The following is a 23,944-nucleotide window of genomic DNA, read 5'->3' as shown; positions in this document are numbered from 1 at the left end:
TATATATTATATATTCACATATACTCCTATTGTCCTCCTATACTCCTAGTTGATGTTGTAAATTGAGATCTTTAGGCAGACAAATATCCAACACGTTTTCACAGAACAAAAGCAGTAGAAAATTTATTTCCATTTTACAACATAATTATACAGTCATGGCAAGCTTCATTATCAGTCTTCACATGATTAATCCAGCATTTAATGTAAAAAGCACATTCACACAAACTGTATGCACACATTCTAACTACAATCTCACATCATAGCATGGACAAAACAATAGCATCATTGTTGTTGTTGTTTTTTCATAAAACAACCTGTACATGGTCTCTCCCCTCCAGTGAAAATTCAGAATCTGGGTGAGAGAAACTTCTATCAACTGATTCACAACGGGAAACAAAAACCTTTACAGTACAGTTCACAGGCAACCACCACAGCAGTTGTGACTATTTAGATTTCCTTCGTTTGGCTTGGGTGGGGCTTGCTCCAGTTTCTGTAAAGGAGTATACAAGTTTGTCAGGAGGGAAAAGGCAGTAATACACGCGTTACGTGTGTCTTGTGATGAGTAACGGATGTCTTTTAAAGTCATATTACCTTTTACAGCAGTACTGGTCCCTGGTCTGGCCGATCTCTTCCTGATGCCGCTGTCCGCTGCCGGCTCCTCCTCCACCTCTTTCTCAGCTCGGGAGCTGCGTCTGCTTGGCCCCTTGGGCTTCTCCACAGCAGCTCTGGGACAACCAGACAGAAAAACAACAGACGACAAGGAAAGACACGACACAGAGGCATTACTAAACAAGCACAGGTGTTGATTAACTCTGCTCTACTCAGAGAAAGATATAATACCAATCAGGACTCTGCTGTTTTTCCTCGTCTACCACAGATACTGTCCATCTTCATCCCGACAGCATCCACTATGTCGACATGATCATTGCTTGTGCCGTTGCTACACAAACATGTTAAAATACATACCTTGGGACTAAGTTGATGGGCGTCTTTCTTTTCTTTGCCCATCTGTGATAGAAGTGGAAAAACAGCGGTAAACTAAAAAGTGTGCTGAACAAACATAGCTTTATCCCCCACCATATTATGACAACCCGGAAAAGAGATGGCCATAAAAGAGTGGAGAGGTTACAGTACATTTCTTTTGTAAAACGGAGATTTTTTTTTTGTCTTTGCTTTTGACATCCATTGGAATACTTACATAATTGCATGCTAATCATACATACCGACTGCTGAAGCCTTCACTCACCATGTACCCCCATGGCCAACCAAATGAACTCCCTGAGTTTCAGTGGAGCAACAAATCTCTAAGCATTTCTTCTTCAAAAGAAGAAATTACCCAATAAGACTGGGTCAGCTTTTCAAAGATTAACTGTAGGTAACACCTTCAAACATTAACCCCCCAAAACAAGCAGCTCAACAAGAGAAGTTTCAAATAAAGAAAAATAAATATTTGAAGAAATCTTACCCTTGCTCAGAACCTGTCGAGACCTCTTCACCTAAAAAAAAAAAAAAAAAAAAAAAAAAAAAAAAAAAAAAAAAAAAAATACAGAAATTATTTCTATGCCAACCAGCTCAAAGTTGTTTATATATGAATTCTCATTAAACTGTCCCTTTTTAACCTAAAAAAGGATTTTGCAACCAAAAACAGCTCTAAGTAAGGGTAGCTACACTTACTTGTCTTCTCAATGGCAACAGGTTCCTGAGAAGCTTGTGGTTGAGGTGGTGCTGGGAGAGGAGATGACAAAATAATAAAACTGAGAATAGAGCAAAACATCTAAATGCGTAGAACATTATTCCGTGCAGCTCTGCCTGCGCAGCTAAAAGCACATATGAAGCGTCTTTGTGAATGTAAGTAGGGGGTTGAGAGAAGGCCTTGCACATCAATTCTTGCGCCTCACAGAACTTACCTTGGGTGGTCTGTATGGATTCAGCAGGTGCTGTCGCTGATGGTATGGAAGGCTCTGCAACTGGAGTCTCACATTGACCATGTGGAACTCCACTGGGATTAGCAACTGGCGAAGATGTGGTATGAGAAGCCTCAACAGGTCCAGGTTTAATTGGAACAACAGATGGAACAGGACTTTGTACAGGAGTGACTGTAGAGAGCAAGGTAGCGGAAGAGACTCCAGTGGTAGCACCAACTACAGTCACAACAGTAGCTTGAGAATTAGCAGCCTGTGCTGAACTTGAGATCGAAACAAGCACTGGAGCCTGGCCAACAAATTGAGTAGGAACAGTAACATGGCTTCGAACAGGGACTGGAGAAGAAACTACAGGCAGAGTCATTTTTGAACCAACAACAGTAGTATGAGGAGCTTGTGCCTCCGTCTGAATGGCTGTACTAGCAGGAGGAACAAAGACCTGAGGTGGGACAGCCCCTGAATGTACCTGTGGAGGCCTTTCTACAGTGTTTTGCTGGGAGTCATCTGTGCCAGAAACACATACAGCAGCTGGTGCAGGCTTACTTTTCCCTTGGGCAGTGAGAGATGGAGACATTGGACTCTTTCGAATGGTGTTAACAGCACTTGGACTAGAGCAGGGAGGCGGAGCAGTCAGAGGTTGAAAAGGAGATGATGCTGAAGGGCTTGGATGGGAAGATGGCTGACAGACCGGAACAGCGGGCTTCTGAGAGGAACTTGTCTCACCTGTACTTTCTGTTTTGATGGTCCCAGGGTTAATTTGCTGAGGGGCTAAGAGAGTGCCAACTGGGGTTGATGAGGGCATACTAGTGGCTATCTGGATCTGTCCGACAGCACTTCTTGTGGGCTGGGTGCTGACCATATTACCCCCTGAGGACTGTGTGCAGCTTGGGGCGGGAGAAAGTTGAATGTTTGCAGTCGACATCTGGATAGACCCCACCATGGTGACTGACTGTGTATTGGGAGTCACGGGTGAACCTGGAACTTGGAAAATTGGCTTGATAAAGACAGGGGTTGTGGTTATAAGCTGAGATCGAGGGCCAGGACTCTGTTGTCGGATGTCCTGAGGTCTAATGTTTTGGTTAGGGACAGCCACCATGGTGGAGACCATAGATGTAGGCGCCTGTGGAGTGGGAGCAGAAGTGATGGGGTTAGAGGTGACGAACACTGTGATCTGGTTTGGGGAAATGGTGCTTGAAGATGCAGGAATCTGTATGACTGAGTGCACACTGCTCACAGGTTTAGGACTAGGGTTTGACTTAAGTGCTGAACTGGTTGGGTTTACAGCAGAGCTGGAGATAGAACTGGTACTAATAGTTGAGGCAGAGCTGTTATGACTAGAAGAGACCGTATTAACACTTACACTTGGGGCGGCATTAGTGTTAGCACTGACTGAGCTGCAAACGGTGGTTGCTGAATTTACATTTGGAATGGCATTCACAAGACTAGAGTTGGGGTTTTGGTTAAGACTAACGGCAGGACTAGAGTTTACATTATTTGGAGGATGTGAACTGGGAACTGATGTAGGCTGCAAGTTAGAACTACTAGCAGGGATTGGTGAGGCAGGTTTGGGTTTAGGCTCCATTTCACTTACAGTAACAACAGCAACAACAGATGTTGATTTATCTGTAATCTGGGAATTATTGTGATGCGGCCTGTCTGGATCCAAAGCAGACTTGGGATTGTCTTTTGCCATGGCTAAAGCGTTATTCTGTGTGGACCGAAGCGATGTGTTTGAAACACCTGTGTTATCCAGTAACTGATTGAGGGAGGTTGGAGCTGCTCTGAGAGCTGGTGAGACCTCTGAGTCCTGCACAGTTGCTGAGTGTGTTGGTTGCCGGTCAACTGTGCCAGTATGCATTTCCAAGTCAGGTTTAAGCTGCTGAGGCGCAGGAAGACAAGGACTTGCTATTCTGGGGGCTGATAAAGTCTGCCCCTGGGGTTGATGTTGGGGTACTTGCCGCTGCTCTGTGGTAATCATTCCTGAATTTTCCCTGACTCCATCAGCAGAGTTACCATGAATCCCATGAAGGGAGCTTTGCGTCTTGTGTGCCTCCATTCCTCCACTCACTTGTGAAGGCATAGATACTGGACTTGGAGGTACTGAGGAAGGACTTAGAATCATTGTTAGACCTTGAGGGTTTGCCAACTGCTGCTGGTGGGGAGGGCAGGTGATAGTCATTTTTGCCCCCTTTTGCCTACCTGGACTTGGAGTGGCTGACTTGCGACTAGAGGCTGGACTTGATCTACGACTATTGCTAGGACTTGCCCTCTTACTCTGCCCTCCAGATTGCTTGTCCTGTTTAGCCCCTGAAGCACCTACACCAGCACCAGAAGAGAAAGACTGCTGACTGTTGTTAGTGTTATTTCCACCTGTATTCCCGTTGTTGTTGTTGCCTGTTAGAGTTAAGTTGGGGGGGGCCTGTCCAATGGCTTTTAGAGTTGTTGGGTTCAGTCCTTGTTGATCAAAACCCCTGTTAAGGTTCGGCTGTCTTGGGGGCAAAGGAATGTTAATTTTAGGAGGAAACAGCCCTGCAATTGAAGCATTTAGCCTCTCAGGTGAAAGGTTAATCTCAGAGGGCTCAGTACTAGGTGGACGATTAGTTGGAGTAAGGGGATGGTGGTATGGCCTGGGACTGGCTCTGTTGGGAGTTTTAGGCCTCGAGCTCTGTGAAGTTGTTGGGACATTGGGGAAATGAAGGCCAGACATGTGGCCTCCTTGCTGAGGCTGAGTTGGTAACTGTTGCTGGGGGCTGGCTCCAGTGTGTTGGGGCATTTGTGCTTGACCAGGGCCTTGCTTCATCATCATGTGAGTATTGGAGCCTTGGCTGGTAACAATCTGCTGGGTCCCATTTCCAGGCTGCACCCCAGTTTCTAAACCACCAGGCCTGTCTTGTTTTGAGATAGCACCTGCAGGGCCCTCCTCAGTTCCAGTTGCTTGGGGACCCTGCACGACATCAGGATGGGACATTCTTCGAGCAGCTCCTGCAAGCTACAAAAAGGGAAGAAATATAATTGGTGTGCGGTTTACTCCCATGACAAAGAAATTTAGGCTGCATTTAAAAGCTTAGTTTTTAGCCAGAGATGTGAATGTTAACATTGTTATTGCATGTTGCATAATTGTTTATGCAGGTCTCAATATTTAGCACTCACCTGTGGGTTTACCATCAAGGGTATTCCTCTGGATTTGTCAGGTGACGGTGGTACACCTCCATGTCCTTGAAGGCTGATCATTACAGGCATGTTGCCTTGCTGTGTAACAGGATGTCTTTGCACCTCTGTTGGATTGCCCACACCCCGAGGAGGGAGCTGACCTCCTGGGGGAATGGGCATGCGATTCTTTGTCTGCTCCTGCTGCATCTGTAGCATCATCATCATCTGCTGCTGTTGTTGTTGTTGTTGTTGTTGTTGTTGCTAAAATATAAAATGGGGGTCAACGGTAAGTATGAATAAAGAATTGTTGTGTATCGATTCCAAATATAGTCATTAAATTAATACACATAATAATGGTACCTGCTGTTGCAGGTGCGGCTGCTGAGACTGCTGCTGTTGTTGCTGCAACTGATGAGGATGCATCTGAGGCTGGCCTTGACCTGATGTCGGTTGCCCTGTCATCCCTTGTTGTCCTGAAGCATTCTGAAGACCCTGCATCTGCATCATCTGCTGCTGTTGCTGCATTTGCTGTTGCTGTAATTGCTGCTGCTGCTGTTGTTGTTGCATTTGCTGCTGTTGCATTTGATGTTGCATTTGCTGCTGATGCTGTATTTGTTGTTGCTGTATCTGCTGCTGTTGCATGTGCTGCATTTGTTGTTGTTGTTGTTGTTGTTGCTGCTGTTGTTGTTGTTGTTGCTGCTGCGGTTGCTGCTGCATAAATTGCATGGGTACCTGCTGCAGTACTCTCTGTTCTCCGGACTGTCCAGGAAAGCCTAGATTAAAATATAAAGAAGGTTGCAGAGAGAGAGAGAGAGAGAGAGAGAGAGAGATAGAGAGAGAGAGAAAAAGTACTTGAATAAGTACAACTGAATACTTACTGAATAAAAAAAGATGCAAAACAACTGCAATGACATAAGTCAGTTATTTACCTGCAGGCCTGTTAGCAAAGTCAGGGAGTTTCTGGCCTGAATTGTCTATGCTCAAACTTTGTTCACCACCAAGATTTGGTAGTTCAGAATCCTCCATGCCAGCAGCCACATCAAGACCACTAAACAGAGTAAATAAATATGTTGATAATCAGACAAATGATCCTACAGTATAATACGTAGTAATAATAATAATAATATTAATAATAAGTGTTCACTATAGCTAAAACTAGCTAAAAAAAAACTAATTGTTACCCAAGTCCTTCTACTTGCTGTTGTCCGTCACCCTCTTTGGCCTTCTTCTTTCGTGCCGGTTTCTTTTTTTTGGGTTTGGCTGGATTTCCCCCACCTGCACCCTGTTTTCCTCCTGGTCCAAACTGACTGGCTGAGATATCACTCTGCAGTAGATTGACTAGCAGTGGGCTAGTCAATGTAACATCTTTGCTAACAGCAAAGCCACCTGGTTGTCCACAGGGTCCTCCAATTGGCATCTGACCTGGAAACTGGGAATTGAAGTTCATGCCATGACTTGCAAAGTGTCCATTTCCAATCTGCATGTGCTGAGGGCCTCCCATCATGCCTTGCTGTTGCTGTGCCTGCATATCAGGGACCATTTGCTGGACTCCCATGTCTCCTGTCCCACTATTCGGATCTCCTATGGCATGTTGGTGTTGCTGAGCTGCCTGTTGTTGCTGCTGCTGCTGTAGCATGGCTTGTTGCTGTTGTTTCTGCTGTTGCTGCTGCAAATGCTGCTGTTGTAACTGTTGTTGGATAAGATGATGGCCAACAGGGAGTCTCATCTGCTGCCCATGCATGCCCATAGCTTGATTGGGATTACCAGCGACTGGAACCTGCTGAGGCTGCTGCTGGTTCATCTGTTGGTGTTGTTGTTGTTGCTGCTGCTGCTGCTGTAGCTGTTGTTGTTGCAACTGGTGTTGTTGCTGCTGTTGTTGTAACTGCTGTTGCTGCTGTAACTGCTGTTGCTGAAGTTGAACCATTTGCTGTTGCTGTTGTGGAGTCATCTGCTGTGGATTCATCTGCTGTGGATTCATCTGCTGTGGACTCATCTGCTGTGGGCCAACCTGGCCCTGGAACTGAGCCATGTTACCTGGAACGTTTGGTGAAGGGCCACGCATCATCTGGCCAGGCATAACCCCAGCTGGAATTTTGCCTCCAAATGTCTGCTTGTTTCCTTGCATCTGGTTGGCAACCATTTGTTCCATCATTGAGCTTTGTTGTTGCTGTTGCTGCAGGAGCATGGCCTGATGCCCTTGGCCTCCAACCATCTGACCCTGCCCATGCATCACCCCCTGGCCTTGCTGTGGCATCATCTGCTTAGGTGGGGTCATCCCTCCTCTCTGCCCTTGACTGATGGGCCTTGAAAGGACGGTCTGACCTCCACCCTGGCCTTGAACCATCTGGCTGGGGGAGGAGGACACAGGCTGGGCCTGATGCTGGAGGCCCATCATCTGGGTCTGGAGGCCAGGCTGCTGCTGGCCCATACTAGGTCCAGCTGTCGTACCAGGGGGTGGACCTGCCATGCTACTTTGTACACCGATAACATTGGGCTGTGCATGCGGTGGTCCCTGCATTGAGTTTGGTGTGGAGGCTGATGGCGGGGCTCCTGATGTAAAATGGAAAGGGAAAGATTAGAAAATACTTCAAACCTCTCACTACAGGCAATGAGCTGTTATGCCCTCCAAGAGAAAGTTAAATCAGACCGTCAACAAATGAAAGCAGCAAATCAAATTTAAAAGTAAGAAGCACACATTCTACAGAGGTTGGAATGAAATATAAACAATTTTCAGTTTTAAATAGATAGATTGGTACAACTAAGTCAAGAAAATTGTTCCAATTCTGCTGCCAGATATTGCTCTAAACCCCTAAAACTCACAAAAGCCTATCAAAACAACACATTTAGAATTTTTTCTTGAAAGTAATACTTTCATGCCTTAAAATGTATCAAATTTTTCCAACACCTCATATAATATGCATGTCTCTCTACTGGCAAATTAGCCCGGCCTCAGGCTGGTTGCAGCAACTCACCCTCGATTCAAAAACTTCTTGGCTGCTGAGTATATTACCAAACATCTAATGCTGTGTTGCTTATGTTAGATACACCTTGTTCCAGATGATCAGCTCTGACAAGTTCCACCTCACAATTTGGCAGGATTGGTTTCTTGTTACATACGACAGCCTGGCTGTTTGAATCTGTGAATTTAGGACCGTCATTGGTATTAAGTTGTCATTAAATATATGGAAATACTCAACCATATACATGCTCCGCTGACACGTGTTCCAAGTTTGGAACGCAAGTGCATTACCAAATGTAACGCAATAATATGAGTAATACAAATATAAACATAGTATTTTATATTTGAAAAAGTTACAATTGCAAAGGGATCAATACAGTTTCTTTATTCTTAAGGAAATCTCTGAGATTTTTCTACCTAAGCCATATCTTTTCTTAGGTTTTGGGTTCAATTCATTTATAGGCACAAAAGTGCAATTAGACCCACACTGAGCAAATAGGCAATGAACAACAGTTACATGGATACAATATATGGTAATCATGTGTGGCAAAGTTGTGCTTCTGTTTACAACTGATAGGGCCAAACTGGGTTAAAAACTGACTGACTATAGAAAGTATGGCTTTACTGAATTAAAAAAAAAAAAAAAAAAAGGTTGTTTTTCCAAAATTGTGATAGCAAAATGACTTTGTAAAGCTATCACAGACAATTTTTGGGGGGACAGAAACATTCTGAATATGGCTAGTAGTGTCACAAAAGGATCCCTTCACTTCTCCTCACCTGTTCCTCTTTTGAATTTAGGATAAATAAGACTGACCATCAAATTCAAACGTTTGTCCAATGCCAGTCAAATAACGCTAAGGGGGGGGGGGGGGGGGGGGGGGCGGCATTAAGAGGGATGATCCGAATAAATAAAAGCAACTCATAAAAAGGTCCACCTCTGTAATCATGTTTCCATAAAGTTATCCGACATAACCACCCGATCCTGCTGGTTACAAATATAAGCACTTTTAAATTGCTGCACACTATATCACAGATCATAACAATGCTCAGATTTAGCAGATGCTGGTCATGGTGTAGTCACTCTGACAGCAAAACTTTGCGTTCCAATCAATAAATTCACACCCAAATACAGGAGTACCAGCGTTTCCCTATAGACATACCCCCACACATCTGCAGTATGACGTTTTACCTGTGTGACTCATTGCTTGGTTGCTCTGTAACTGCTGAGTTGCTCCTCCACCAGGGGTCCCCGAGGTGCTGGCACTCACCTGACCTTGAACAAAATTTTGGGTTGGAAAGCCCATGGGACGCTTTGCCATGCCTGCAATCAGCGGTTACTGATTTTAATTTTGAATGTCTTTCAATAAACAAAAGAAACTCCTTTCTTTAAAAAGTCATTATTTTGTTTAGGATGGGCATTTCAATCGAACAAGAAAGTCAACAACAGTTACTTGCCTGGGTGAACTTGGGCCCCGGGCTGTGCATGCTGGGGCATTCCCATGAATCCTTGTTGCATGTTACCCTGTTGGCCAAGGGCTGCTCTTCCTGGTGAACCAACGCCCTGGGGGAAACCTTGTGGGGTTGTAGGTCTCTGAGCCATCATGGGAGGTGTTCCTGGTGAACTCTGCTGAAAAGGAGATGAAGATGATCCAGGGGACTTGGCAGTGAGGTTGCCCTGTGGTCCAGAAGTTGATGGGAGGGGTGGAGGGGGTCTGGGTGGTCCTGTGACACCACCAGGGCCAGTCTGCTGTCCTTTAGGCTGAGGAGCAGCAAACTGACCCATGACTGCCTGCTGTTGCTGCTGTAATTGTCCTTGTCCCATGGCATTGAATACCTGACCAGCCTGCTGGCTGCCAAATGGATATGGTGGTGGGGGATGATTGGGAGTCTGAACTGTAGCTAGGGACGGTGGGCGCTGAACCATCTGAGCTTGAAGTGGGGGTTTTCTCCAGGCAGGGCCTCCTTGGGCTGTTTGTGGTTGTAAGACACCAGAGGACAACTGATTCCAGCCAGGAGGCACAGCCATCTGGCTAGAAGGGTTGAATGGAGGCCTAGGTCCAAGTTGGGAGAGCTGCGCTTGCTGCTGGGCCTGCTGCTGCTGCTGCTGCTGCTGCTGCTGCTGCTGCTGTTGGTGATGCTGTTGCTGCAGTTGCTGCAGTGCAGCCTGGTTTAGTGGTCTCCCAGCCTGCAGAGCCTGCATATGATGTGCAGCTTGAGGAGGCATGGGGCCTGAGCTGTGGGAACCAGCCTGTTGGTGCTGAAGTTGTTGTTGTTGTTGTTGCTGCTGCTGCTGAATGGACATACCTGGCATCATTGGATCCATCACATCTATAATTGAGGAAGTTACAGAGTTATATTACTGTTCACTCCAATATGTATTATTTTCAAAGTTTTGATCGACTTTTTTTTTCTTTTTTCTAAGGCACAAAAAGTAAAATCCGAAACCTGTTTGTGACGGTGGTCTCTGGACACGAGGATGGATCTGTCCACTGTTGCCTGGCAACATATTTTGACCTACCATGCCAGGTCCAGGGGGAACCATTGATGGGTTAGCCATCCTTACCCCTCCTTGTGGAAATAAATGCATATTAGAACCGAAGAGATTTACAATCAATAGTAGTGAATGTTAAAAGTATGCTGAGAGTAAAAAGTACATCTTCTTGTCTTCCTCTACAACTCTCCGTTATCAAAAGAACAGCTATCCAAAATCAAAGTACAGTCTATAGTTAATTTGTGTGTTAAATTCAATAAACCACTACCTGGGACAGATTGACCTGGAAAGCCACCATCCATTCTCATCTGACCAGGTGCACCAATTGGTCCATTCACTCTGACTTCTTGTCCTCGATTTGGTCCCACAGCGACATTGATGGCTCCCTCCCCTGAGCACGAGGAGAGTAAATAGTAACATTGCTTATTGTCAGTACAGGTGGGCTTTTCAGCCTTTTGAAGTGCCACCAACAAAAATGGTCCGATTTAATTCTGCTTTGAAGACTAGTGAATTGAATTTGAAGACCATGCCGTTACCTTCTATCTGTACAGAGAGAATCCCCAGGTCTCTGAGCTGCTGCTGGTTGTTCTGGGCCAACAGTCTGAGTCGCTCAGCGGCGTCCCGAGGAATGTTGAAGGTAACACGCACACTGTTCCATGGCTCCACACATTGTGGCTGCAGCCTGTCAGATCCTAAAATAAAATGATATTTGATGTAATATTGGTGTTGCAATTACATTATACGTGACAGACAGACACCCCCCACCGCCCTTCATCTAATCAATTGCAGAAGGGCAAGAAAATAACAATAAAATACAACATTGCTATAACATACATAAAGCTCAGTGAAACAGATCATGCAAAGAGAGGCAGTTGAATGACAAGAAGGGATGCCATAACATTGTCTTGCCGAACCTACTGGTCGGGAAAACAGGCAGGCTGGTTCATAGGCGCTAGGCAGCAACTAATCTTTAGAAGAAGAAAAAAAATTATATGTATATATATATATATATATATATATATATATATATATATATATATAAAATTATATTAATTATATTAATTAATTAAAATTAATTATAAAAATAATTATGTATACTGTGGCTGGCTGCAACAGACCAATCAGAGTATGGAAAAAGCAGAAGTATTCCCCCAATTATCTACTTCATGCTTATGTATTGGCACTACCAAATTACTGTGTCATATGGTATTGGTCAGTGCAATAACAAAGACTTTTTCAAAAGTTCTATGTTGCGAAAAACAGATATCCAAGGGAATACTCTTCTAGATCAACACAAAATGATAAAACAATCAGCACAGTTACATTCAGACAACTGGACAACAAAGTTTTTCTGAAGTGTGTGCGTGTATTTAAAAAAAAAAATTCAATGTTAAGAAATGAACAATGAACAAACTTACCCATATCAAGCACGTTAGGTATGCCATTGAGAACTGTGTCAAGTTTCTGAATGAAGTCTTCATCTTCCATATTTCCTTGGAAGGCAACAAAGACTGTAAAGTCTTGTCCCTCCCCGGCAGGATTGTTGTCTTCTTCAAAGCCATCTTCCTCCTTGATTTTATCTGGTTCTGCTGCATTGTGTGTATGGCAACCGTCAGCATCCTCTCCTGAGTCCTCACCAACACCAGAATCTCTGTCCGATTCATCATTTGGCTCCAGGCACTCTGTCTTCTGGGACATCTCAGGTGGGGTACGTTGGTGTGCCATCCTGCCCTGGAGCTAGGAGTGGCGTCCGAACCGTTTTATGCTGCAATTACATTTTACATAGAAACAGATCCCAATATCATCTGTTAAAGGTCTCACAGACGAGAAAATGGCAAAGTGGAATGTCATTACAGACTCTTGTAGACCAAATGTTGGGTAATTCATTTACTTTTTGTAAATAAAACTCAAGTGAGAAGAGTCAAAGACAGAATACTATCCTTTCTTTCGGTAAAACTACACAGACTAGTGACATTATAACAGTGAAACACACAGTTACCCCCCCTGTACGTGACATCACTAACCTGTGATGTTTCACCTATCAGTGGATTACAAAAGGCTCTATGGATGGTCAGATTATTTTAATTGTCGTATGATTTCTATCGACCTCAGTTAGAGTTACATAGCATAAAATCCCTTCCCCAAACGATGGTCAGCTTGGTTAAAATGATCGGCCCAGCAGCAGCACGGGCCTTAACGCAAATAAAAGCGAACATTAAAAGAGAACAAACATGCCTAAATTCCTCTATCAGTATGCATATTAATGCCAATTCAAGCAACGCTTCCATCTGAAATTTATTCGCTGGTGGAAACACACAGAAAGAGCATGAAATTAACGTCAAAGCGGTTCCTGCTGGCTTCTAAGAAAGCTCCCGTTAGCAAGTGTTAGCTAGCTTAGCTGGATAGCACAGCAGGTAATTAATCACAAATGCACTCAAGTCCAGTGTCTTAGCTTAGCAATCTGTTTACTTTTCATTCCCACATTATGTAAGTATTAAAGAGCACATTAGGAAAGCAAACGCCTTACCACATATAATCATCTGATAGTGAGTTCAACCAGTCGACATCGGCTTGCTAGACTGGCTAACAAAACATGAGCAACTTAGCAGAGCGAAGCTTTGACTTCCGGTCGTGTTTTGCAAAATAAAATACAGTTTAAGGAAGGAGCATCTACGACCCTGCGACTGACGCTTGAGCTCTTAAATGGAAGTTACACACAGAAAAGATGATTAACATTTGAGATTGAATTTTAGATATTTTAAATGTTAAATATCTCCTTTTAAATTTTACCTCTAAGTCGAGATAATTGATTTTTTTTAAACTTTTTCTAAAATAAATATATATATATATATATTTATACATATGTAATCACAATCTGTAGTTGATCAACTAAAATGCAATGCATTTGCATTGAATGCAAAAATGCAGTCTGTGTGACTGATGAATACAAAGCGAAGACGTGTGTGATATGTGAAGAACTTATAAATATAGACGTTAGTAAAACTGCATAGCTTGGTTGGTAATTTCTGAAAAAAATCTTCACATCAGTGTACATCAATGTATTCATTTAAAAAAAATATATAAACTGTAATATAACCATGAAAATATTCAAATATGCTAATAATATCTCAATAAATATGCCCCACTGATATAAAATCCTAATAAACAATGTGTAGTGGGTCACTGGTTTCCTAAAAATAACAGCAAATATCTCCACAATAGCGGAAAAACGTATCAGCTCGATTTTGAAAGTGCAGTCAACAAAAAACAGATGGAGAGACCTCGTTCATTGTTTGGATGTGTGCAAACATTTTATTTCTTGGATTTGAGCAGAGCTGATTTTGATGAAAATCAGATATCAGCACAGTGGGATCTAACATCAGGTGTCGTGCAAATGCGTGCCTTAAGGCGTGGTACTCTACAGTACAGAACACAAGCATCAACAGCCAAATTGCACCGGTACCTCACGACAGATGATAGGATTAAGAACCCATTTGATCAGTTCAGACTGGCATTTTTCGTGTTAGTGCAAAGTTTTACAAACGCCATTTGTTTTTTTTACCCCAAATATACAGCATAATAAAATGACATGAGCATATAAGAATAAACATAGCATCTTGTTCTAAAATGTGCAGATTGAATGCCCTGCTATGGCAGAAAAGAAGTCGTGCGTAAAGCCAAACAAACTCAATATAAAAATAGACATTACATTCAGTCCATTTTGAAAGGTATAACCTGCACTAAAAAAAAACAAAAAAAACGGGCTGATGACAAAATCATGCAACAACCTATAATTCTAAAAATATATCTAAATACAATTGCTGAATAATTACTGATATTTAAAACCAGTTAAAGTCAGTAAAACCATCTTGCTGAAAGGAACTAAACTGAGACGTGAAGGTCTTATCACATTCCTATTTATCATGTTTTGTGCCAGTGAAGTGCCCGTCCTCACATGGTCCCAAGAAGTCACTGACTGACTGCGACAGTTAAAGCTCCACCAGCTTTACCTAACAACATCTAATCAAGGTTACACACCTCACGAAAAAGCAAGGGGAACGAATGTGTTCAGTCTAGAACAGTCGTGTTTTTCATGTGATGATGCAAGTCCTAGTCACTGGTGTACATCATTACACAAGATCTTACCTATAGTATAGATTAATGTTTAAATGCAGTGGAAGAGTTGAAAAGCATCAAGGTGGCTCAACTGCACCAAACACCATGCATGTGTTATAAATTAATTCCTGCTCTAGCATTGCTGCCATTTTTTTTTCATGATTGCCCATTCTTGCGAAGAACCAATGTGTTCTTCCACTAACTCGCCATGCAATTCCTGACGATAAACTCATAGTGCAACATGCTTTAACATCCCACTCACAAGCTGCCGTGACACGAGCCACTACTTACAATATTGAGATAACAGCTTTAACAGCCTCTCTTCCTTCATTTTTTCCTGTCTTCACTTCAACTCATAAGTTAAGTTCTCTCTTAAAAGAAACTGGAATGCATCGCATTAGTTTATGAACATGCCTTACATCTCTGCGCTCTGCTCTGCATAATTACAAGCAGCAGACTTTGAAGCCACTCGGGGCGGGGGGGCGGGGTCAAACATCGAATTTAAGCACTTTCTACACAGCGATGGCTCACAAAGGTGTAAAGGACGGTACTGCGTACGTGGTACGTAAAGTGGTAAAGTGCTCCTCTCTACTACTAAGTGTTTAGTGTCTGCAAATCAATTTCTACCAGATCAGCTCAGAGAATGTTGCACGTCTTCTCATCGACTTTTTGTCTTCCAAACCGTAATTTGCAGAGTGTTATAGTTTGGTGTTTTAGATGATCAGTACCTTCCTTACTTTCCTAACTAACACCCTGTTTAGTCCTGGTCCCGGAATATCATGTCAGTTTTGGAAGGAGGGCGGCACTAAGGCATGTTGGACATTGTAAGGGCGGAGGCATCGGCACTACGGGGGTCCTTCACCCCAATGATGAGGTCATTGGTTCTCCGTGTGCCCTCCACCAGTGAAAGAACATCCATCCTCTCAACTCTGTGCCCTTTGGCCTGCAGCAGCTCCACATCATCATCTAAAAACTCGGCTGTAGAGGAGGAGGAAGAGGAGACAGAGGAAAAGCGGGGGTGATGTGAGGTTAAGAAAATAAAAGTTTAAACTGGATAAAAATCATTTTCACATTTTTCCCCCCCGTCATTCAAATGTGACAGTCAGCTGGAGCTCACCAAGCCAGTGTAGCAATCGGTGTGTTTGAAATGCGTGTTTACGAGGAAGTAGAATTTGAAGTGCAAAACTAACAGGTTGACTGACTTAATGCTTCACCTCGTATACACCAATCTCTGCACTGCCTTAGCTCCCCTACACAATGTACAAGAAGTGCGTTAGCAGATTACTCTCCTAACTACAGAGGAAGTCAGATGGAAGTCAGGACATTTTACTGTGCCATGGCAACCGCACACCTGACACCTGTGTTTTTGTTAAGCACAGACATGGTTGCTGCCTACTTGGCTACTCATCTACTATTTGCTTACTGTTCACAAAAAGCGGGCTGATGAAAGTGTAAGCATGGAGGCAAGGGCACTAATGGATTCTGTATGGTCCTCACTGTAAGTTTATGGCAGGAAAGGGGAACTGGGTGTAGTGGTTGAAGTCAATGTAGAGAAATATTTGTCTCTGGACACATGAAAGGTGCCTTTGCAATGTTTGAAACAAAAACATCACAATAGAGGAACCAGTAGGAAGAACTTACAGTCCACCAGGAGAGTGTTGGGCTGCAGCTGAGGGTGGAGCCTCCCGTATGCCAAACTGTCGCTCATATTTTTACGTGAAGACAGAACATTCATCAGCACCTGTGCAGGATTAGAACGAGATCGAAATTTTAATAATACAACGTGACCGACTTAACTTTTTGGAGGAAAACCGTAAGTGCAATTTGACTATACAAGACCAAAATGATCATTGCTGTTTGTAAGAAACCAAATAACCTGTGTGATGCCACTGAGAGCTCTCTCTCCGTTGGAAGATCCAACGGCTACATAAGTGCCACATAAGCCCACAGCCGGCCTCACTGCTGTGGGCATCAGGAAAGACATGGGTCTTTTTCCGGGCTGGAGGCTGTTATGCTAAAGCAAAAGAGAACAAGAACAGTGAGAATCAAGGGAAGCTGCAACAAATCGATCCATAAGAAATCATCTAAAGGTTCATTAAAAAAAAAAAAAAAAGATGAAGGTAGCGATTACTGGGTTTGGTGATGAGCTCAGTGACTTATTAGGCCAAGAGAAGTCCAGAATCTGGCTATTCAAAAGGATTCCTGAAGGAGTCACTATCCCACTGCCGAATGGTCTGTTTAGGGAGCTAAAAGTAAAAAAATAAAAAATAAATCACTTTAGATTTCTAATTATAATAATGACAACATTTTGTCTCTTTGATAAACAACTTAAAATGTGAGATACCTCATGACTGACACGATGTGGTCATCTGGGCCCATGACCATGACTTGGGCAGCTGATGCACCATCCTCCAGGGTGAACGATGAAGTGTAATGGCTGACAGGGAACGCCTGAGAGTCGTTGATCATTTGACGGAGTAGGGAAGCCTGTGATTTACTACGAGATGGAAATAGCAAAAAGGCAGGGTTCAATGACGTTGTCTTATTGAACTGGGATGGATTTATACTTTAAGCTTTTAATAATGTTGTTTCTTTGAGGAGTGATCCCTACCTCAACATCTTGGCAACAATCTCTGAGACAGAAGTGTCATACAAGGGGTCTCCCAGCCCGCTAGCCAGGGCCAGAGCTATCTTCACAGCCTGGGTGATGAATGAAAAATGAATCTTGTGAGTTGGGTTGTGTAAAGTATTTACGAGTCGGTGTCGTACTTGCTGCCCTCGGCTGTCTGAACACTCTTAGTTTGGAGAAGCAGGGAGAAATTCTGTCAGAGGAGCTAAGCTTAATGCAACTCAGAACAGGGAGGAGAGAAGCATGAATTTTTCACCATCTAAAGCGACTCAGTCCTCAAGCAAGCACTATACACTGGGATCTTTAGACTACTTTTGTATCAGACAGTTCCACGTTTTCGTCACAATTTTCTCAACCAAAGAATATCCACGTTGCTCCGCATCACATGCGCAGTCACTTAACGAAGTACCCTGCAGCTGATCAGCTGACAATCCTGCTGGTCTAATCTCAAAGTACGACAAGACAAGACAGTAAATGGCGATTGAAAGCCTGGGAAAGCGGGAACATGTACAGTCTTTTAAAACTTTGCAAAAGTAATCACCAGCAGTGAGCCATCTAACAAGATCGGTGGTGTAAAAAAAACCACTCTTAATGTGTATGTGTGTAGCGTTAGCTCCAACCACTAAGAACTTTTTGAGCTTTGAGTTGTTTGAGATGTAGAAAATTTACTCTGTGCGGGCCCCCATTCTGGTAGCTTTGCTCTCCGGTCAGAATTCCTCTCTGATTAAGGTATTACCTCTGCAATCCAGTGGTACGTGTTGTTCCTGGGCACCTGGCTGGTAATGTTGTAGCCTTCAAGAATATTGAGTGCACTGATCAAGGCAACACCTGCGTGTGGGGCTGGGGCCGCCATCACGTGATGTCCTTAGGAAAAACCGACAGGTCATAAGATTAATTATCTTAGGACTTAATTATCACCTCAGCAAAAAAGAATTGGGTGCTAAACTGAGCATATTGTAAAGTAACGTTACAATATTCAAAGCAATATAAAACAATCTACAGAATATCTATGATACACACACACACACACACACACACACAAACACCAGAGGTGGATAAATAATACAAGGAGTAAGAGCATCTGAATACCATAAACTAGATGCGTGTAATATCCATCTAAAGTATATTTCCACCATTCATCTTGTCAAATTCATGGTCAGATCTTTAGCTATTTCGTTAGATACAAAATGGAAAAGGAAGACAGGGATAAGAGATCCAGGTGAAGTCAACTCAGAGCTGACCTTACCCTGATATGTGATCTCTGCTGGCTTTTGGAGGACTGTACTGTAGTTTCCGAAGTCATCCTCAGTGAGCACGCCACCTCTGGCTTGCACCTATTAAAGACACAGATGCATTAAAATGTTTATATACAAACCCATGAGACCAGTCCTCCTCCCAACTTGCAAAGTGCAGTTTTTCAGGGCGGAAACAACACACTGTTCGCCGTGTGCTAACAAAAGCTCTTTTCACACAGAAGTCATGATGTTTGGGCACGATAAAAATAACCCAAACAGAGACGTGGCTTAGCACCATATCGGTGTAAACTTCTAAACAGCGAGCCAGCATCATTAAATCCGCCGACCGACAACGGCGTTGCTGATCAGAGCCGAGCGTCGCACTGTGACACCTGTCACTTACTCCTAGGTCGTACGTGCCTACATGTGTTGCACGTTTACAAAATTCATTTTCCAACCGTAGTCCAATTCAGGAATCAAATCTCTCTCTTAATGAGGTAAATGTTGTAGTCATTTTAGCCTTTATGTAGACTTCAGAGGTGACATTAGGTGATTACTAAGTCACAATATGACATTGGCCTGTTAATACCTCAGCAAAGCATGGAAAGCTGAAGTGAAAGTACAACCAGACTTGGTACTTGAGGGGTTAGAGGAGCTCACAGTGGAGACGTCTCTGCAGAATTCTTGATTACGTCTATAATCAGAGCAAAAACATTCTTCCTTACTGCAGCCACCATCTCCTGCGCCAGATGCCCAGTGTAGAATTCTGATATCCCTTTGACTGCGACAGCATCCAAAACGGCTGCTAAATCAAGCCGTCGGGAGAACAATCCAGAAAGGGGGGCCTGGCCGTTGGGGAGAAACAAATCCCGAAATGCTTCCGACATGTTTTGGTTCTTAACTTTAGACAGAGCTTCAGCTGTGGAGAGAAAGGAGAAGCAGGTGAGCCAGATGAGCTGACCGGCTAAAATTAGCATGCCTTCAACCTCTGTTGTTTGGGAGCAGCAGGGAGACTGAGTGATGAAGCTGCTGTTAGCTTTCATAGCACTCTCTACTTACCTAAGTCATGAGTAACATTAAATCCATGTCTGGCCACATTTGCTGCCATGGTAACAACATCCTTCCACGGCACCCTGGTGAAATCAAAGATCGTATAAATCCATCTCATTTAAACATTCAGACATTCTGATAACTACATTGGTAATCCAAACAATTTACACTTCCTCGCTACACACTCATCAATCAAGTTATTTATAGGGCTGTTAATATGTCTTTTAACAGCTGAGGCATCTGGAACACGATAATAACAGGACATTAGTGTAATTATAGAGTAGCAATCTGACGACGCCAGCTTGCTTCTTTAGAACTAAACAATGAGGCTCAAAAAAAAATTTTTTTGGTATTCTTGGGGTAAAACCATAAGAAAATAAGGAATAAACCAATATATTGTCTAATTTCTTGAGGGAATTTGGAACATGGGAGTATTACAAAGTGAACTTAAAAATAACCAAAGAAGACAGGATTGTAGAAGATCCAGAAGCCAGCATAAAGGTTGCATCCATCAATAACATGTTAAAAACACTGAATAGAGCGTAATAGTGAGTGATTGTTCCAGCACCTGCCGTATAGCTGGTGTGCCTGATGCATCCCACTGAGCATGCCAGGGACTCCCACTAGAACGCCAACCTAAACCGCAAAAAACGGGCAATGTGCACATTTTAACCGGAGCACCAACCAATCACAACAATATCCCGTGGTTTCTCACAGGTGGGAGAAAAGGAGAAAACCCCTTACATCAAGATCGAGGTTTGTAAGCAGCATGTCCTCGTGGATGGCAGATGGAGCAGTCTCTCTGAAGTCAATGACTCTCGTCTCATTCTTACGGATGTCATGCACCAACATAACACCCCCTCTAAACATCGACAGAGCACAAAGCTGGCTTCTTATTCTCATATTCAAGCAAGCCTAAGGGATAAACCTGATGTGCAGATTGATTCATTTTGTGCCTACAACTTACCCTCCTATGCCAGAGGTGTGAGGATGAACAATTCCCAAACAGAGAGCAGCTGTGATGGCTGCGTCGACACTGGACCCCTGCTTCCCCAGAACTTCAAACCCAAGAGATGTACACTGAGCCACGTCCGTTACCACTGCTCCTTGGTTATAGATCTTGCCAAAATAAAAAATAAAAAACAAGAGAACAAAGCATAAGAGAGCTACATTTGGTACACCTAAAGGGCATGGCTCATGTGGGAGGAAAAAAGCATGTGGAACCACCCATAATCTCATAATCACATAAGAGAAAAGCTAAACTATTGCAACATGGTTGCAACAGCACAGCAGCAGAGAATAAACACATAAATCCTTACCTGTGGATCTCCAAAGTAAATCTGCATGATGAGAGCCACAGTGACCCCTGTAGCGAAGGTAAGGCAGGCTGTGATGATGACTGTCAATCCATCTCGCTGGCAGGCACAGCCCTCATTAAAGGGGTCCATGGTGGTCTCCCGAAGTGAAGCAATATCATGGCTGGCCAGGTCGGAAGCCGAGGAGGGGAGACGCTGGAGGCGAGCCGACTTCAGAAACAGATCTGGGTCTGAGGTGTGTGGCGTACAAAACAAGACTTAGATAGAGAGACAATCCAGCATCCTTCAAATGTACCTGCTCCTACAAGAAAAACCCATTTATGTGTGCATGCAGTGGGATAAAAGAAACAATTCAGTCTTTAGGGAATGATCCGAGAATGATTTATAACATACGAAATCAACCTCACTGACAATAATTCTTGCTGATTTCCTTGCAGGCTGTCGTGTAAACATACTCTCAAGAACAGTGTTTGAGGCAAGATGTCTGACTGACCCGTGTCTTGTTCACTCAGGACGTTGTCATCGTCCTTGCGAGATCTCAGGGTGTTTTCCCCAGACATCACATCATCCTCTGGCAGCCTTGGGAAGCTGGTGATGCTCATGTAGTCCACCGGAGAGTAGGCACTCCCCAACGTTGTCTCCGGGTTGGCATCTTTGTCCCCCACACTTCCACTCGGGTACCCTGCCACAATTTCTGTGGCGGGATTGTGCATGACTACTGTTGATCCTACAGACTGTTGTCTAAATCTCGGTGATGGGAGGGAGTTAGGCCAAGGTTACCATATCCCCAGTTCTGTGTGTCTGAGCTGTGGTGAGATGCACTCTTGCTCGTGTCAAAGTGAAAAGAAAATTCTGCCTTCTGTCCCTTCATGTACCACCAATTTCGCTGAAATTTCAAGAATTGCCTCATCCACTAGATAAGATCTCTAATGTCCCATAATATCCCAGCTCTCCAGCAGGGATTTGCAGCGAGCGCGTGCGACATCGGCACCCTTATGACACGAGTGTGCGGCTCCGATGATGGTGCACTTTCTGCCACCTGAAAAACAAACAAAAAAAAAAAAACAGTGCATATTAACTCGTTTTACACTAAGAACTTCCTTGAAAAAAAAAGCCAATGGCTCCTTCCTGCAAAAATAACATAGCTTAATATAAATATTGGCATACGACACGGTGACTACCCACGCCTGTCTTCGAGCAACAAACTGTATTAGTACTATACACCACAGCATTATTACGGGTTAAAAACCCAGGCACAGGTACGTATCCAGCCTCCGAGCGACATGCTAATTCCGCGTCCTATTTATTCACTATACGCTGCGACAAGCTAACGCATCCCTGTTAATTTGAGCTTCCAAGTGCTTGAAGCTTTGGCAATGTTACTTACTGCGGTCGTAAAATGCTTCAATGAAAACGAATATAATCCCTGGCGATGTTACTTTGGTATTTTAAGCGGAGCAGGTGAAGTGAGGGAACGGAGCTCTCTATCATCAGAGCTACGGAATCACTCCCGACGGCGCAGCTCAGCTCAGCGAAGCTAGCTTCACATTGCAGCAGAGGACAACCTGCAGGACTTGTCAGGGGACATAGCTGGAATGCAAACACATAGTTTTGAATACGGCTTTGAGTGTGACCAAAAGGCAGCTCTCGGTTATTTTAATATTCTATAAACGCATGAAGACTCCTGTGCCACGATTGTTCTCAGTGGCTTAAATGTCCGGCTGCGGACCAACTTGAAACTTACTTCAATGGAAGGCGTTGGGGCCTTTAAGGGGCATTGAAATAAATCTCCACGGCTGAAGACCACAAATCTTATCGTTATTGCCCCTGCCTCTTTATTACCCCCGATGGCTTACGGGGACACCCCCAACCTCTCCCCACCTGGGTGGAAACTAGGTGGAGTGGACAAACAGGTCATATCAGGTCTATTGAAACCTGCTCAGCTTAAAATCCCCTGTCCCTCCCATAAAGTCCTGCTGTCTTCTTGTTCTGCCACTTACCTACAGCTGAGGGAAGATTATAGGTGTCTCAAGTGACAAAGCCAAAACAATCTCTAAAGGCAGAGGTCAGCTAGGGGGAAACAGGTAATGTTGAGCTTTCTGCTGAAACTGCTCCAACTCAATGGCCTTGTTAAACTTCCTGTGTACACTAAATCTACTGAGCATATGAACCACCTGCCTAGATTTAGACCACAGACAGAATTTACTCTTCATTACCACACCCGTCTGTACACTTCTGTCCACAGCTGCTGTTGTCTCCAGTGGCAGAATGGAACTCATGAACTCTTGAACTACTTTAAAGTGCTGTGTAGTTTTAAATACTTGTACAGTACTTTGATACTTTCAATTTAACTTATTTTCTAACCAAACCAAGTGTAATGTAGCCTATATCAGAAGCTTTCAGTGTGAGAGGTGGGCCTCTATAGGCTCAGTGAAGGAAGCTGTTTATTACACGATGCAAAGCTTATCATATGGACCAGCCTCACTGCCCGGGGACTGTGACTCGGATAAAGAGAGGGTTCATAGCTATGGTACTTTTGTGGAATTTTAGTGTGTTGCACTCTTTCCCAGAGGCGGAAACAAATATCCCGGGCAAGACCTTCTTTAGGTCATTTGTAGTCAGGATTTGTGTCATTCAGAAATATTTGGCTTTTTTTGCCTCGAGCATTTGGTATCAAACTACAGAATCATGACCTCACGTGAATCAAGAGGACGAGTAAAGCTAGGCAATTAAACTAAGTGGGGAAAGGGGCCATCTTTTCCCAAGCTTTATCTAAAGGGAGGCCCACAGTCCCAGACTTTTGAAAGCTTCGGGTCCATATGACGATGAACTGTTAAAAAGATTCTTAGTAAATTTGTTGAGATTTGGTGCGTAATCCAAATGCTGCTGACATGCTACCTGTTCACGATCAATATAATAAGATATGTACATACATACATAACACTGATTGGGTTTAATCTGCTGGTGTTTGGGTCTTTGCCGATCCTTTGCTGAGCATTCTCCTTCCTTTGACTTAAATACAGTTTTGAATGCGTGACAGTACAGCTACGCTCTGTGCTGTCCCGCATGAAAATAA

The 23,944-nt window shown here is 43.6% G+C and overlaps 2 protein-coding genes across 3 annotated transcripts; both read right to left on the bottom strand.

Moving 5' to 3' along the window:
- Positions 1 to 95: 95 nt before the first annotated feature.
- Positions 96 to 13,153, bottom strand: ncoa6 (nuclear receptor coactivator 6). 2 transcript variants are annotated; one of them, XM_075476901.1, is made up of 17 exons: positions 13,050 to 13,153; positions 11,941 to 12,287; positions 11,059 to 11,214; positions 10,791 to 10,913; positions 10,477 to 10,599; positions 9,487 to 10,359; positions 9,221 to 9,352; positions 6,254 to 7,622; positions 6,002 to 6,120; positions 5,433 to 5,845; positions 5,073 to 5,333; positions 1,908 to 4,911; positions 1,675 to 1,725; positions 1,466 to 1,496; positions 967 to 1,008; positions 592 to 725; positions 96 to 490 (listed from the first exon to the last, which is right to left on the bottom strand). In XM_075476901.1, exons 2-17 carry the CDS (start codon positions 12,245 to 12,247, stop codon positions 444 to 446), a joined length of 7,185 nt encoding a protein of 2,394 aa, XP_075333016.1. In that variant the 5' UTR covers positions 12,248 to 12,287; positions 13,050 to 13,153; the 3' UTR covers positions 96 to 443. The 2 variants fall into 2 exon arrangements, with proteins under 2 accessions (XP_075333016.1, XP_075333017.1); XM_075476902.1 differs by lacking the exon at positions 967 to 1,008.
- A 654-nt stretch (positions 13,154 to 13,807) lies between these two features.
- Positions 13,808 to 23,866, bottom strand: ggt7 (gamma-glutamyltransferase 7). Its single transcript, XM_075476888.1, has 16 exons — positions 22,256 to 23,866; positions 21,362 to 21,907; positions 20,872 to 21,098; positions 20,520 to 20,671; positions 20,297 to 20,414; positions 20,121 to 20,188; positions 19,562 to 19,635; positions 19,228 to 19,421; positions 18,514 to 18,601; positions 18,004 to 18,131; positions 17,250 to 17,338; positions 16,983 to 17,135; positions 16,770 to 16,884; positions 16,515 to 16,652; positions 16,280 to 16,379; positions 13,808 to 15,616 (listed from the first exon to the last, which is right to left on the bottom strand). The coding sequence occupies exons 2-16, from the start codon at positions 21,579 to 21,581 to the stop codon at positions 15,444 to 15,446; spliced, it is 2,037 nt and encodes a 678-aa protein (XP_075333003.1). The 5' UTR covers positions 21,582 to 21,907; positions 22,256 to 23,866; the 3' UTR covers positions 13,808 to 15,443.
- Positions 23,867 to 23,944: the final 78 nt, after the last annotated feature.

Source organism: Odontesthes bonariensis, chromosome 10, assembly GCF_027942865.1.
Source record: "Odontesthes bonariensis isolate fOdoBon6 chromosome 10, fOdoBon6.hap1, whole genome shotgun sequence".
NCBI lineage: Eukaryota > Metazoa > Chordata > Actinopteri > Atheriniformes > Atherinopsidae > Odontesthes > Odontesthes bonariensis.
This window is presented reverse-complemented; position numbering and strand designations above follow the sequence as displayed.